This window comes from Argentina silus (genome assembly GCF_951799395.1).
Source record: "Argentina silus genome assembly, chromosome: 19".
In the NCBI taxonomy this organism is placed as follows: domain Eukaryota; kingdom Metazoa; phylum Chordata; class Actinopteri; order Argentiniformes; family Argentinidae; genus Argentina; species Argentina silus.
Genome location: NC_139673.1, coordinates 13,201,786 through 13,218,159, shown reverse-complemented (window position 1 = coordinate 13,218,159; position 16,374 = coordinate 13,201,786). Strand labels below are relative to the sequence as shown.

At 43.8% G+C, this 16,374-nt stretch overlaps 1 protein-coding gene across 2 annotated transcripts in view; it reads left to right on the top strand.

Annotated features, from left to right (window-relative positions):
* Window positions 1–5,347, top strand: part of pcdh17 (protocadherin 17) — a 58,617-nt gene extending 53,270 nt beyond the window's left edge. For both annotated transcript variants that reach the window (XM_083691182.1, XM_083691181.1), the window contains exon 5: window positions 194–5,347. In XM_083691182.1, coding sequence (XP_083547308.1) covers window positions 194–924 — 731 coding nt within the window. In that variant the 3' untranslated portion in view covers window positions 925–5,347. The remainder of the gene's footprint in view (window positions 1–193) is intronic.
* Window positions 5,348–16,374: the final 11,027 nt, after the last annotated feature.

The following is a 16,374-nucleotide window of genomic DNA, read 5'->3' as shown; positions in this document are numbered from 1 at the left end:
CAAGGCTATCTGTCCGGTCCTGTCCTTTGGCTCCCTGCCTGCTTTATGACAGTGGCACCGCAGCAGGCTCTGTGTAACAGTGGATGGAACACTATTGGAGCAGATTGAGAGAGGAGTAATTCACTGTGCATAACTGACTCTCCTTTTTTCTCTTTTCTCTCTGTCTTTTCTCTGGTTCTCTCTCTCTCTGCAGACGAGGACTGTGTTAATTGCACAGACGAGTGTCGTGTCCTAGGTCACTCCGACCGCTGCTGGATGCCCCAGTTCCCCGCCGGCGCCGGGGGCAACCAGGCCGAGGGCGTCGACTACCGCAACAACCTCTTCGTGCCAGCGGGGATGGAGGCCGCCGTGGAAACAGAGACCTACGAGACCATCAACCCCAACGGCAAGAAGACCTTCTGCACCTTCGGCAAGGAGCGCCGCGACCACACCATCCTGGTGGCCAACGTCAAGCCCTACCTGAAGGCCAAGCGCGCCCTCAGCCCCCTCCTCCAGGAGGTGCCCTCCGCCTCCAACAGCCCCACCAAGGGCTGCTCCACCTCCTCCCCCTGCTCCTCCACCAAGAGCCCTGCCGACGGGGCCGAGAGCAAGCCCAGCTCCAGCTCCTGCCACTACGGACCCCCAGACGGACAGTACCTGTCCCCCAACAAACAGAGCAGAGACCCCCACCACGTCTACACGACCATGCCCTCTGACCCCGTGGCCAAGGTTCTGGCAGAGGCCCGCTCCAGGATCAGCCAGGAGGCCGGGGGAGGAGGAGGAGGAGAGATGGACTGTGTGCTGGACATGGTGGAGCATGGCGGAGCCGGGTCAGACCTGGGCCGCGATGGGCACCACGGCATGGACGCTGATCAGGTGGTGAGGGACATCGACAAACTGCTGCAGGACTGTAGAGGCAGCGAGGCCACGCCCATCAGGAAGTGACATGGTAGAAAGAGAGAGGCGGGAAAGAGGAAAGGGGGGGGAGGAAACTCGGTCTCCTAAGACTGCCACCAAACAAGACAAAATGGCCTCTTAATGATGAGGTCGTTGTTGGTGTTGAAAGGAAATGACTATGGAAGGACAATATCTGGATGTTGTGGTGCCGACTTTGTTGCGAACAACAACAACAACAAATACAACAACAACAACACTAAACTCCATAAAAGAATGAAAAACATGAATAGCTGAATTCTGTTTGAATTCTTTGACTCTCTTTTGGATTCTTAATGAATGGCAGAAGCCGCTGCCGGCTTCTGGCTTCTCGCAAGCTTTTATTCAAGTGCCCACCAGCTCATAAGTGTGTTCATGGTCTTGTCTGCTAGTGAAATCCCTCCACACCCGCGTGTGTGTGGGTGTGTGTGAAGTGTGCTCGGTCGCCACTGGCCCGGAGAAGGAGGTCTATGATCTAATATGACAATCGGAACAGAAACTCAGAGGCGGTCCGGACCCCTGTGGTCGAGACCACAGAGAGAGACAAAAAAACATTGTATCTTTTCTGACTTTGTAATATTGATGTTTGAAGTGCAAAGGATACTGTATCTTAAACAGGAGAGGTTGGTCATTTAGGTCAACAGGGATTCGTGTGGGGTTGGGTTGGGGATGGAGTTGGGATGTGAGTTATCTTGATGGGGGAGGCTTATTAAACAGTGTAACCATGTTTCACCTGTCATTTATAGTCACATGTGTAAGCTGTGTCCTCCTGCCCCCTGTATTTAAACATTCACATGTAACATTACAGACTGGTGAGGCCGTAACACACACACACACACACACACACACACACACACACACACACACACACACGGCCATTTGTGTAAGCGCATTATTCATGTATATCATCATCTTTGACTCCCTGTCCCTCATGTACAGTGAGTCCACTTGTCTGACCATGCCCGAAGGCAATCACAATCTTGTATAAAAGGGACATCTTTCCTCAACTGTGAAAAGATATATCTATATAAATATATAGATGAATATATGTATGAACTCATGTATAGTGTCCAGATATTAACAAAATATTTATACATTTTGTAAAAAAAAAAAAAGACAAAAAAAAAAGAGAAAGAAATGGAAAAACATTGATTTGAAAATGGTGTCCTACTGGGGCAGTGGATGGTGAGATATTTATTCAAAGAACTGCTAATGGACACTGCCACTACTGTTTCAAAGAAAAATATCAACAAAAAAAATCAAAAAAAGGAAATGTCCCTTCACATTATCACTATACAAAATGTATCCAATTTAATGTGTTTACATCAAAAAAAATAATGACATATTTTTATTGATTTTACTGCGATTTCTGTGCATTTGAGCCAAATTGTTACGTGTACAAGAGCTATATTGTGTATTTTATTAAATTAATATATAGTTGTGTTGCAATATACATGGGCTTATATTGTATTTGGCAACTGTTGCCTTAGTAGCTGTCGAACTCTATGAGTTTAATTTAGTTTGGGTTTTTCTTTGGTGTTTTTTCCTCTCTACTATATTCTGTGTCCTTGCAGCTGGCTTCAGTGCTTTGAGACATCTGTCTTTTCTACCCCACGGTCTAACGGACTCCTTCCCATAAACTGTTCAAAGCTTGATGAGCCAGCAAATTTATAAGACAAACAAACACAACAACAACAAAAAAGCAACAACCACAGTACAACTACAAAACAAGCGTTTGAGCATTTCGACTTAGCCAGATCTTTACAAGGCAGCTATTTTCTTTCAACTATTACTGTTGTTACTGTTTGAGTTCCGTTTTATTTTGGTTTTTGGTTTCTTTTCAAAAACAAACCTGCCATATCTGAGGTGGAGTCGTCACCATGGCAATGATCATATAACTGCCTTATTGTCATTGAGGAGAGCTCCTTGTTACTGTCGAGCTTGTGACTATACTATGAAGCACTGGTCCACAAGAATGTGCGTTTTTGTATAAAGGACCAAAAAAAGGTTCCTTTTTGAGTAGTCTATATGTTCTTACTGTATGTATTACTACACTGTTAAATACGCATACAAGTTTTTCGCACCTTCGAGAGAAACTTGACATCTTATCATGTTTTGAGTCTTGTCGTTTTCCGTTTTGATGTTTTAGCTGTAGAGTTAGGATTGAGATTTTGCTTTGAGTTGAGGAACATGGTTTGTATTAACCAAGTGCGATCACCTTGAAGCTTTTTAAAATAAATCAAATGACAAATATTTATTTTTTAAATCTTGGAACATTGCGGAACATACCGTCTGGAAAAAAATGAAGGGGGAGATGCTTTTCTAACATTCAATGACAATAAGATGAACAGTAGGTTGTCAATCAAGTTTGAGTGGACCTGGCCAGAAACCGCCAAAGCTTTTCTAAGAGAGGTGCCCATACAGAGAGAGAATGGCAGTTGGTATGTTGAAAAGCAGCTCCTGGTGTATTTCTGAGGTGAATTGTGATAGGCCTCTTGGCAGCAAAGCCAGTGAAACACAAATGATAGAAACCAGTCCCAACCGTCAATAGACTGACTCAATATTGTATCATGTAAAACTGCCACGCCAGGGAGCCAGCTAAACGACAGACGTCCCTCCTTCGTAAACACAGCAGAATATAAAGACATATCTCTTATTTTCCCCTTTACTCTGCCATATTCACTCAACTATTTATTTATTTATTTATTTGACTATTTTTCCTCTCCTAGTCGTCTGATCCGTAGCCTCAAAGGAGAGAACACAGAAACTACTCTGGTGTATTTTTTTTTTAAAAACCTCTCCTTTCTTCTGTGTGCCGTGGGTTTATCTATGTTGTAGCAGTGAGGCTGTTTTGTGTGTGTGTGTGTGTCTGTGTGTGTGTTGGGGGAGGGGGGTTGTGGTGGGGGCTGGAAGGGAGCGCTTTTGTGTTCGTTTCTAAATTAGATTTTTTCATTCTCTCTAAACACAGTGACAAGTCTGACATGTCTGACATTCACAACACAAACGGCGACAAATAATGAAACTGTGCGACGGCACGGTGCGGAGTATAGTTCTGATCTCAGCACCACAGCAAAATGATGCCTCAACAGTGTCACGATTACCCTCCACCCCCCCCTCCACCCACCCCATCAGTGCACCACAACAACACAATTCATTTCATTAAAATGAACAGCACCTTCAAGGGACGTAAAGACTTCTAGAGAGGTTAACCGCATTCCCAGACATACGCTGACACTCTCCACTTGTCATCACAGTTTGTTTTCTTTTCATATTCCATAATTTTTCATGGCCTTTCGACAGTGCTCATGGCATGCAACGTGTGTGTGTGTGTGTGGGTGTGTTGTGTGTCTGTGTGTGTGTGTGTGTGTGTTAAAGAGATAAAGAGAGCGAGTGTGTGTGTATGTGTGTGTGTGTGTGTGTGTATTTGTCTCTGAGTATGAGAGAGCCTTCTTTAGGCCTGAGCACTCTCTTTCGGGGGGGAAAAAAAATTATAATGAATTGCTTCCTCCCAACTACTCTGTAACCCCCTTGTGTGGTAATCCACTACTGTCACATTAAACCAGTGCTGTGTTCCCTTCTATCGTTTAGACGTTATAAACAATGAAGAGGTCATTCCAGGACTCTCTCTCTCTCTCTCTCTGTTAAAATCAGGCCATGGCTGGCATCCAAATAGAATAGAAAATAGAAAATAGCATTACAGATCAGAAACTCCCCCTATTAAACAGCTGTTGCCTCTGATGGTGTTGCCTCTCCTGTATGTAGCGTTTCTATGGCCTGCATGGGCTGGCAGACCTTGTGTTATGAAACGAGGGCTGTGAGGTCCAGTGAAGTGGAAGGTATGCTTTATGGCCCCGGCCCCCTCTCTCTCTCCCCTCTCAGGCTATTTGCTGTCTAATGGAGCAGAAGTTGCTGAGGTCAACAGATAGTTGGGGATCCAGCGTAATGTACAGTCCCTCATTATTGTCTAATTACACTCTGTGGGCATGCAGAAGGATTGATCGCTGCATTAGTCAGACAGGGGTATTTTTGGCCCGTCTGAGACTGTTGGTTTTTACAGAGCTATTGAAAAGAGACCTCACTGGATTTGTCTTATCCACACACATGCATACACACACTTGTAGATACACACACAAACATAGTTAAACAGTATGCACACACACAGAGGCATACATGCAGGCACACACACATACACAAACACACACACACACACACACACAGCATAACTAGAGCTGGCACCCATCATTTGTTTAAATCCCCGCCGCCCCCCCCCCACCCCCCAACCCCACTCCCCCCAACCCCACTCCCCCCACATCAACACCACCCCACATCTCAACACCATAGGGCTCCACGCTACGATGGGCAACTGGTGAAAAGAACCAGAGACATACATTTGTATGGATTATCTCAACTGCTATTGTCTAAAGGCTGTGTTCAATGTGATCTATCTGAAAAAAAAAAAAAACATGAAAAAGACTGAATAAAAAAAGCTATTACTAATAGCGGCGGCTCCTGTTGTTGTATGAGTTGGCTTGCTGAGAGTGTGTTTGCGCTGGTGATATAAGAATAGCATATTTTTAGATGTGTTTGTACTCTGAGGTGGATGTTAGGTCACTGAAAATGATTACTATGTTATATCAACAGTCTCAATGAGGATTCTTCTACAGCAAGTTATAGAGATATTTCCTGAAGTACAGTATCATTGTTGTTTTTGCTTTTCTGCCTCGTCGAGAGTATTATTGTTTCATTTATTTTCTTGATACAAGTGTGCTTTTGGAGAAGAAAATAGGCACGCACGCATGCACACACACACACACTCGCACACACACAAACGCACGAATGCACACAAGCCCACACACACACTTAAGCTCTCATACATTTACACATACACACCCTTTCTCACCCTATACAAACAAGCACACAAACACACACACACACTTACACACTTTAAAGTTTAGCTTTAGGCTAATGATTCTTGATTCATCTCATTAGTTCACATTCCCATCACACAAAAGATTAAAGCTCATGTTCGTAGCTGAAAGGCAAATGAAAGGCTGGGTGAAATCATGTGAGCTAATGCTTCTCAGATAAGATGCTTGGCTCCACCTCCCAGACACATTTGCATGCCCAGGACATTTCCATATTGTGCAATACAAGCTTCTGGTTAGACAGATAGTTACAGGCGGCCTGAATTTGTTTAGTAAAATTTGAGTGTTTTTTATTTTATTTGTCTTTTATTGCCATTAGGCTAATGCGGATTTATGTGCTTGTTGCGAGTGAAACCCTTGCTACCATGCTACAGAATAAGACCTGTGTATTAACATGGCGTTGTTTTAGATTACAGACTAACCCCACCATTGGAGGCTGGTGCAGGTAGAAATCTGAGGACGGGTTCATTGTAATGCATAGAATGGAATGAGGAATAGTATTGAACATGCGTTTGATACCATTCCCTATTCCATTCCATGCATTACAATGAGCCCGTCCTCAGATTTCTACCTGCACCAGCCTCCACTGAACCTCACTCACCTCCATCGCAGGTGGGTTACCATCGACACAGCACCATCGGTGAAGTGCAGTACTGCATATGTCCTCCTAAGTTTCCATCATCAATAGAAACTGGACTACTTAGACACAACAAGTACTGGTCTGATTGACATTCAGCTTCTCGAGCAGTTGGTGATATCAGTGGAGGCTCCTCAGAGAAAGAAGGGGGGGACCATCCTAGTCAGTGATTTCGGAAAAATACAAAATTGTGAAACATTTAAAAGTTTCCTTTTAGATAAAAATATACTTAATAATATAGTCACATCTCCAATCAAAGGATCACAAAATGAATCTAGGACTGAAAGCATAAGCTACAGCTAGCACTGCCAGTGCATAAAGGGTGGTAAGTAGTTGACTCATAGAGAGAGAAAGACAAAAGTTGAACAGTTTTGAAAACATTTATTTCATGAGAAGGTGAAGGAGCAGAGAAAGAGAGCAAGCTATATTTTGTTGGATTTGTTTCTCCTCTGAGTACCTTTCACTTACTTACTGCACACAGCTAATGTAGCCTACTCAACAACCTGACTCAAACAGAGAGGAATGCTTTTGTATGTTAGCTCGCTGGGGAAGGCTATCCAACACTGCAACTCCTTGAAAGGTAAACTGTTGTAAAGCCGATGTCTCTTGAACATGTGTTGGATGTGTTCCATACGTGTTGACCAGCTGTCCTGTCACCTGACAGACAGCTGTAATGTTGACTCAGAATGCCCTGACTGAACTCACGCTTCATTTGTGGTATAAACATTTAGCTTGGAGAGGTTGTTGCACCTGGTCACGGACAGCTGTTCTGTACTGATGTCCCCAGGCGAAGAGAAAAGGTGAGAGGGAGAGAGCATGTGGATGTGAGACAGAATTACACAACGTGGAAAGTATGTGGCAGCTATGAAAGTGAACTGTGTGGGTGATCAGATCAGCTAGATGCAGGCAAGAGTGTGCGGTACTGAATGGCAGTATTGAATGTGTCACTGTCACCTTGTTTTACTCCAATGTAACTCTTCTCATGTGTACCTGTGTTATAAACTTGTATTTGTAGGCTAGGTTGTACAGTAGCAACCTCATGATAGGTAAAGGGTAGGAGTATCATGCCATGACTGAACTAAAGCTAATGCTACGCTAATGCAATATTAAAGCTAATGCTATGCTAATCCATGCCTGGTGAATGGACTATGAATGACAGTCATCCAATATGCTGTAATAGAAATAGGGCCACACTCATAAAATCATCCTCCCTGATCTTGAACGGCATCAGCCACCACTGGGTGATATAGGTTTTTGCCCATTCACAGCGCCATAGTTACCAATTAAAACATTACCTCAAGATAAATAATTCATGGCTTGATATTTCTTTTTTTAAAAAGGCTGGAATAAATTAATTTAAATGTTTTACTGCAGAGTGCACTGCACTGCCTATCCCATCCTATAATACAGGGCATTTTCATTCATTAGCAAACATTTCTAAAAACCTGTTTTGGCTTTGTCATTATGGGGTATTGTGTGTAGATTGATTGAATGAATGATGAATTTAATCCATTTTAGAATAGGGCTGTAACATAACATATGTTGGAAAAAGTTAAGGGGTCTGAATACTTTCCAAATGCACTGCATGTGTGTTCATTTGCTCTGCATTGGTATGCGGCCTGGCTCTTCTTGTTTGTATATATACCAGTAGCCCGAAGGCAGATATTAATTAAGAAGCAAGAAGAGAGAAGTCCTTTAAATCAAGCTCCATATCACACACCCCAGTGCCCACACACACACTATGGTAGCTCATTTGGCCCAAAGGGTTTCATTTTTAATTTATGCCTCAGAGCCAATAACAGATATTCCCCAGTCGTGTATGTCTTAATCAACCTCAATCATGCTGTTATTGTGGTTATGAACTTTTTAGAACCGTTGGACATGATATTTCAGAAACTTGGTCAATACTCCAAAAGCACTACCTGTAAATACTGTTCATTGCACTTTCTGCTATTTTGCACTTCTGGTTAGACGCTAACTGCATTTCGTTGTCTCTGTACTTGTACTCTGCACAATGACAATAAAGTTGAATCTAATCTAATCTAATCTAATCTAAAAAGGAGTAAAGAAGCATAAGCAAGTACTCAAATAGCAACACCAATATACAGACACAGACTGACTGACTGACAGGCAGACAGACAGATGATACAAACTGAAAGACAGACAAACAGACAAATGGGACAGACTGACAGACAGAAAGGTAGGCAGGCAGACAGACACAGACAGACAGACAACTAGGATGTTGGAGACAGTTAGCTGTCCTACCTGGTGCACTCCTCAAAAGGGAACATGCTGTATGATTGACAGCTAGGAAGCACTAACAAGATACCCAAGGATCAGACAAACCGATCCAGCGCTATCTACAGTACATGCCTGTTATCTCTGATACAAACCCGGTTCTCAACATCACCCACGCCTACTGATACTGTAATTCCTCCCTCTGCATTAGCTTAACAGACGGAACCAGCAAAACTCACATGGACCAATATTGTCTGACGTCTAGAATCAAGTATTCAATTACTTGCTTAATCTTAAAGCAATTGAGATGAAGATTATGGAGTAAAATTAGACAGCGGGATCATATTATTACTGCATTTTAATCAAGGGATTGATGCAAATGAATGGTATTGATTAGAATGAATTAATCAGTGTTTCATAGATTGCACAGACTGAACAGACCAGAGCCGTGCAGAGGAGAGGGTTCTTTTCAGCAGAGAGGGGGTGGAATTCATCATATTGCATTGTCAAAGGCTTTTTCATTTTTTTCCATCTGTGGGCTTTTTCAAGGATTACAAACAAAAGGAGAATGTCAAAGGAATGTTTCCAACATCTTGTGGAATCAATGCCATGAAGAATTGAGGCTGTTTTGAGAGCAAAGGGAGGCCCTACCCAGTATTAGTATAGTGATCCTAATCAAGTGCTCGGTGAGTGCTTAAATCATGATGAAATGACAAAGTAAGGAGTTAGTGTGTGTGTGTTCGCGTGTGTGTGCGCATTGCGCGTGTGAGTGTCAGAGTGAGAGTGATGATGATGAGAGACAGGAAATATGAACTCCGCCTGGCGACAGACAGACAGGGAGGTAATCAGGATGACTCTGATTTGATACCCAAGGTGCCCCACGGAGGAACACAGGAGGTTACCATGGTCACGCCGCCTGATCATGTGCTCCAGAAAACACTTGTCATCAAACAAAAGCACCGAGAGCGGGAAAACTGACGCTCCACACAAACCACAGGGGTTGTAACCCACACTTTCCCAAATAATACATGGCACACACATGGTGCAATAGTACACTCTGCAAGTATTCTGCTTTCAAAAAATAATGATTGACATCTTTTTGTCGGTTTACAATGGATTACATGGAACTACAGTATACCGGAATATATTGTTTTTGTTTTTTTTAGTTAAAGAGTTCTAAAGTTAAAGAGTTCTAAAGACTGCTCCAGTTTCATTGGTTCTTCCATTCACATTTAGCAAATAAAGCCATCCCATGGCCCTCCGGGAGAGGCCTCCAGACCTTGAGAGATATGGATATCTGACAATATAGCAGGAGATATCAGCAATGACTGGCGCCAACTCTGATACAACAATACAAATATCCAATTACTCATATCAGATCATACAGTAGCAAGCCATTTATACAGTATGCCGCTATTATTGGATCATGTGAAATGCTATGCAGATGATGATGACCAATCAGGCGAGATTAGGGCTTGCACTCTACAGGATGTACAGAAAGACTGTCTCCAAAACTGATAGTTAGAATGCATTCCACAATCTACATTTCAATCACGATGTTATGTCCTTTTTTCAGAGCAGACAAAGGGGAGGGCGGGGCAAATACAGAAAAACAAAACAGGAAGATAAAACAACCACGTTTGGTTAATGAACTTATCTAGAAAGTCTGTGTTGATACAGTCACCGACACCGAGCACCACAATCCCCAACCCTCACCCAGAAGAGGCCCAATATGTTAAGTGTTTAAGTCTTTCTCCCCCTGAGCAAAGTGGTGAGGAGAGAGAGAGAGAGTAATGACTGCAGACAGTTCTCTCAGACAGGCCGGCTCGGATCGGGATGGGAAAATGCTAGATGAAAAGGTCAATAAGCAGCATGGAAACCTAATATGAAGTAGACATATGAATTCCAGCGCATGGATTAACGCCGTTGGCAAAGAGCAGCGCTGATTGACTGACACTGCCAAATCAATTCAGAAATATCCAATGCCTTCTTGAACGAGACACTCCAGAGTTCCTAGGACCTTTGCTAAATGCCACATGAACGTCTGAACTCCCTTCTCAGCTTCCTTCATCTTTTTGTTTCTTCCCTGACCCATGTTTGAAGGAATGGAGGAGGAAACCCAATACTTTCTTTACTTGATTTGTTGATTTATATAGGAATATTGTGGCATTGTAAATACTCTGTGAGACCACTAGGAGTGCATGTCATGTCACAAGCATTCACAAGCATTCCAGGTGCATGTCATGGTATGTTAAGTTCTAAGTCATGTTTATGATGGTTTTATACAGATATTAGGATATTATCATATGAGCTGTTCATGAACATTTCCAAATTACCTTCAGGGAGTACAGTACAAGTCCCAAAGTCGGATAATTTTTTATTTTTTAAAAACAGACAGGGTAGCTGTCAATCACTCATCAGTGGATACAGAGAGCTGGTGGAGTGGTCGTGGGGTTACTTAATAGAGCTCTCCCACTGCTCTAATAAGGCAATTGTATCGTATTGCCTTTTGTGTTTGTTGTTCTTATCCTCTCTTATTCCTGTCCTTTATTTACACTGTTGAGAGGTTTGCTTGTCTCAAGCATTCCATTGTACGGTTTCCATCTGTATCCTGTGCATATGATAAACAAACTTTGATTTGATTTGAGTCAAAGAAGCAGCACAGGCTATGCTCAAAGATGTCACTCATACAGCAGTAGAAATACTGTCACATAATGTAATATCAACACTGGGTTATGGAGATGTGCCGGGATTTAGTTCACTGTAAATATACAGACATCAATGAGAGAATGTTTTAGAGGCAAAACGGAGGCAAAATACTTGATCTGAAAATAGGATGTAAATTGAACAGCATGCCAGAGAGAGAGAGAGAGAGAGAGAGAGAGAGAGAGAATGAGATAAAACAGAAAGGTCAGCACAGAGTATTAGAATATGACCTTCGAAGCAAACGTCTAAATATCATGACAGTGAAGGCTTTCTAATTTGGCAGAGATGGCATATTGATCGCTGCTGCAGGATCAATTAGCTATGCCGTCGTTAACAGAACTTAAGCGATCACAATGTCACTACGTCAATGTTAAGTGTAGGGTAACTTCCTCAATGGAACTTGTACGGGGGGATAATAAAACCACAGACTTGACACACATGCACATGCGTGGGTGCGCACACAAACACATACATACTCCTGCTGCTCGATGAATCTCCTGATAGAATACAAATTAGGAGAGCATAATTCAAGTTTGCCTTTATAGCTAATGCTCCTTACTGTGTAGGCGCCGTGCGTCTGCGTGAGACTGCAAGTTCAACACTCCCCAACTCAATTAGCTCTCGTAGCTGTCGCTCTCAAAAGTAAACAAGATACAGGAATAGAGCAGGCGGTCTTTGTTTGTGCCAAGACCGCCATGCCTGAGACCCTGTCAGGGTTGTCATTTCCTTATCTACGGTGTCGCCCCTGCGTCTCCTAGGACAAGCCTATGGTGTGATGTCTGTCAAACCCAGACCAGATACAGGCCTATCACAACATGTCTGACAGCTCTTTGGCTCTGTTAATTAGAAAGATGAAATTGGTCCCTTGTGTTGTTGCATTCATTGACTCACACACACAGATATATGGACTGTATGCACACACACACCCACACCCACACACAGAAACAAATCAAAGCAAGACATCACAACGCAAACAATGTATACAGCTGAATTTGATTCTGGTTTCTAACCCCTGAAGATGCCTTTCTGCTCCCCTGCCAACTGACACACCCACCAAACCACAGCCTCAATCAGAAAAAACAAGAAATGATGTTGACCATTGAATGAGGTCTGGGTGATTAGTTTGAACATTCTGGGAACCAGTCCAGCATTCGTTTGCCTGTTACCATCAGCCAGCGCGGTTACTGCTACAGCAGCGATAACTAATATAGCTATCTGCACTTTCACTTCTCCTCACATCCCCATCCAAGTGTCAGAGTTAAAAGGTAAATGGTCATAATCATCCTAATTCATACCTTGAGAATCCAACTGCAACTTTCAAAAGGGGGCTGGGTAAAGTGCAAGCATAGCCGAGAAGAGCACTTACACTGTACTGTACCTGAACGCACACCAAGACAATCTAGCTGTTGTTTGTTTCTGGCAACCACTTCAACTACTCAGCTCAGACATATTTCTGTATAGTGCTTCATCCATTCAATACTCTCAACACAAAAAGCTACAGCAAGGTACAGTACTGTACATCTCCTCCTCAAGTGTAGCCAAGGCCAGTCAGGGAAGATTGGAGCTGGCAGTGTTGTTGTTTCCCTGATGTCATGTGTAAATTAGGGAGCATTGGCCTCCAGTGCCCTGTGACCCCGTGGTGACCTCAGCTGACCTCTTCTCCAGCCCTACACACCCTAGTGGCAGCAGGCATCGATCCAGGCCAAAGTGTCAGAGACCACGTTTGCTCAGGATAATGGGCAGATTATACAAGGAGCTGTGTAGAGGGAAAGTACAGAAATCCACAAACACACAAGCACTTTTTTGTATCTTTCTCTCTCTCGCTCTCTCTCTCTCTGATACACACACACACACACACACAGCACAGCGCATATACCCATGCTAACTTCCGGAACAGATGTGGAGTCCTTCAAAGACGTCAAGCGAATGCTCTGGCTTTACATCTACATTTCACTGCATGCATTGGAATCAGAGGAGTTGATTCAGTAAGAAAGAAGGTCCCTTTGTGCAGCCAAGGGTGGGCTCAATTCCCCAAGCATTTAATGCTTCCTCGTTCTGATCTCCGATGCATGTAATGCAAAGCTTGTTCACGGTGCAATCATATCGTGACCCATCACCTCCCCTCAGCGAAAGGCTGATACCACATCAGCTGCCTCCTCCAGAGACAGACAGCCAAGGAACCAAGTGCACACTTCAGCTGTAGCCTAAGAGTAAAGGGAACAAGGCCTTAGTGTACACTTCAGTTATACCCATCACCTCTACTCAACGAGATACTGGTATCACATCAACAGCCGAGAGAGAGAGAAGGATGCAGTGCACACTGATGTGTCTTCAGAAAAAGGGACAATGGTAGTCGTAAACTCTTCAGTCGCCTTTTGGAGGAAGTACATACTTGAAGAAACTGTGACATCTGAGAAAGAAGAGAAAATAAACAGGAGCAACTCAATACCCAAGTGTTCTCAGTAAAGAAAAGCAGGAAAGAATCCTACACGTTATTCCATTGGGAATGCGAGTAGAGCCAGCCAGTAAAAAAAAAAAAAAAAGTATGCAAATATTTTAGAATCATTGAAAGAAGAATGAGGTGTCTCGAGAAGGTAGAAATTAGGATAGGGAAATTGTTTCTTAAGTAGTGTGGGATGTCTCAGGGGTGAACTAACAACCCTGCCTCATTTCCAAACATACTGGGTACATAAGAGGAACGCAGTGGGAAATAATGTCATAACATAAACCCCAAAGCACTGTAGGTAAATACATTTAGGGGAACTTTCCTTCCTGTAAGTGCTTGAGCAATTCCACCTGCCTGGAAAAAGTAAACTTGTATTAAAAGACGTTCCCATTCTCCCCCAAAAGTGCAAACTATCCCTCTGTATATCACACATTATGCCTTATTCACTGTGACACGTGACTTGTTTCAAGGCTTTTCTGTGACATTTCATTGTATAGTTTATAGATACCTTGTATTTACCACAAAGTAAAATGGAAACAATGGATCATTCCATAGTGGTTCTGGAAAAAAGTGATGAATATGCGACTGTGTTATACATCTGTCATTGGAAGGGTTAACAAGACAAGAGAAAAGCATTAGTCTTGTTTATAAAATCTCTCTTTATGAAGTTGGTTCTGTCATCATCAGCCCCTTCCCTGACAGCCGCTTCCCTGACGTTGACGGAGAGCTTCTGCTCGTCTCATCATCGTGGCGACGTGTCTGTCAGTCAGGCAGTCTGGCGACCCAGGCGGATGGGCTCCTCCATCCCGTCCACGACGCGCCCCCAAACCACATACGACAGGCACAATTAATGAATATGTAGTGATGCGTCAGAAAACAGCTTCCCTGTCAAGCTGTCCCCTTTGCTCTCATATGGGGATGAAGATGATTCTCAATCCCCCTTACATACGCACACACACACGCATACACACACACACACACACACACACACACACACACACACACCTCTCTTTCCCCCACCGCTTCACTTTTCATTGAAATACTGTACATGGCCCCCCTACAACAAAACCTCCTGTAGTAAACTTAGCATTAAACATGGAACATCGATGTACAAATAGAGCAATGATATAGGCCAACCAACTCTCCACATCTCTCTCCCTGAGTACAGCAACACCAAAGGCTTTATCTCATCAAAGCAATAGGGCTGTACAGTAGAATAATCTCGCATGAGCAACAGCATGCACATCCACTCCTACACACACACACACACACACACTTACTCCCCCTCTTTCTCTGAGGACAGTCAAATCAATATGTTTCTCCGACACTCTCACTGAGGGTCACCTCTCTAGTGTCCATGATGATTGCTGAACCAGTATACTGTACGTGTGTGTGCGCGTGTGTGTGTGCATGTATGTGTGTGTGTGTGTGTGTGTATCAGAGGCCCATCACCCCCCAACCCCTTCCTCGTGCCAACACACTTCTCTGGAAGCCTTCCAACGGAACACATCTGGCACTTGAAAGCCTCGGACCACAGAAGGTGATCGCCTGAGCACAGGAAGAATGCCAAGAAAGACAGAGAGAAAAGCGAGAGAGAGGGGATTCAACGCCTCCCTCGCTCCTCTGACGAAGAATAAAACACAAAACTGAGCATCTCACGAAGAGGCATGCCAAGAGGTAGAACGACAAAGAAATTAAGTACAGACGCAACATGGACAACGTCCGCGCAATGACGTGAGTATCCATTTCAAGGTAGACTGTGCGATATGAAGTAATTTGATTCCCTGTGGTGACATCATATCGCAGAGTCTACCTCTAAAGCACAGAATATTTTGCTAGCGTACACAACATGGACATGCTGTCCTCAGATGTACCTAACAGGAAGTGTGTACGCAGCTTAAGAGGCAGCATGTGCCAAAGCTACTCGCACTCCCGCTACATACAGTTTCATATTCAGAAGAGATTACATATGGGTGGCGTGATACGGCATGGCCAGATGGCCAAATCCTGTAAGTGCCCATTGAGATAACATTGCCACTCAAAGGCTATGCCACCAAACCCATTTTGATTAGGCCCAGGATCCCGTGCCATGGAAGGCTTGGCAGCGAGTGCAGAGGCTGAGGTGGTGGCATCGCTACAGCACCTCGGCTAGTAGCATCCAGATGCGAGAGTCTTCAATCATGGCCCAGAGACACATGCGGAGCGAGGGAGGAGAGAGGGGGATGAAGGGGGGAGGTGAACTCATGGGAGAGAGGGATATTCAAAGAGGGGGAAACAGGAGATTGACGTGAGGGAGGTTGTTGGCTTCCCAACATGGATACGACAGTAGTGGGGGAGTGATGATGGGGGGGGGGGGGGGGGGGGAGAGAGAGAGAGACAGGAGACAAAAGAGAGGAAGAGAGATGGATAGAGGAAGATGGAGTAAAATGAAGGATGAGAGCAAGTGTGAGGTACCCACTAAAGAGGTTTGAAGTTGAAAAGCTATTTTGAAACAAATGTAAAAGCTTAAG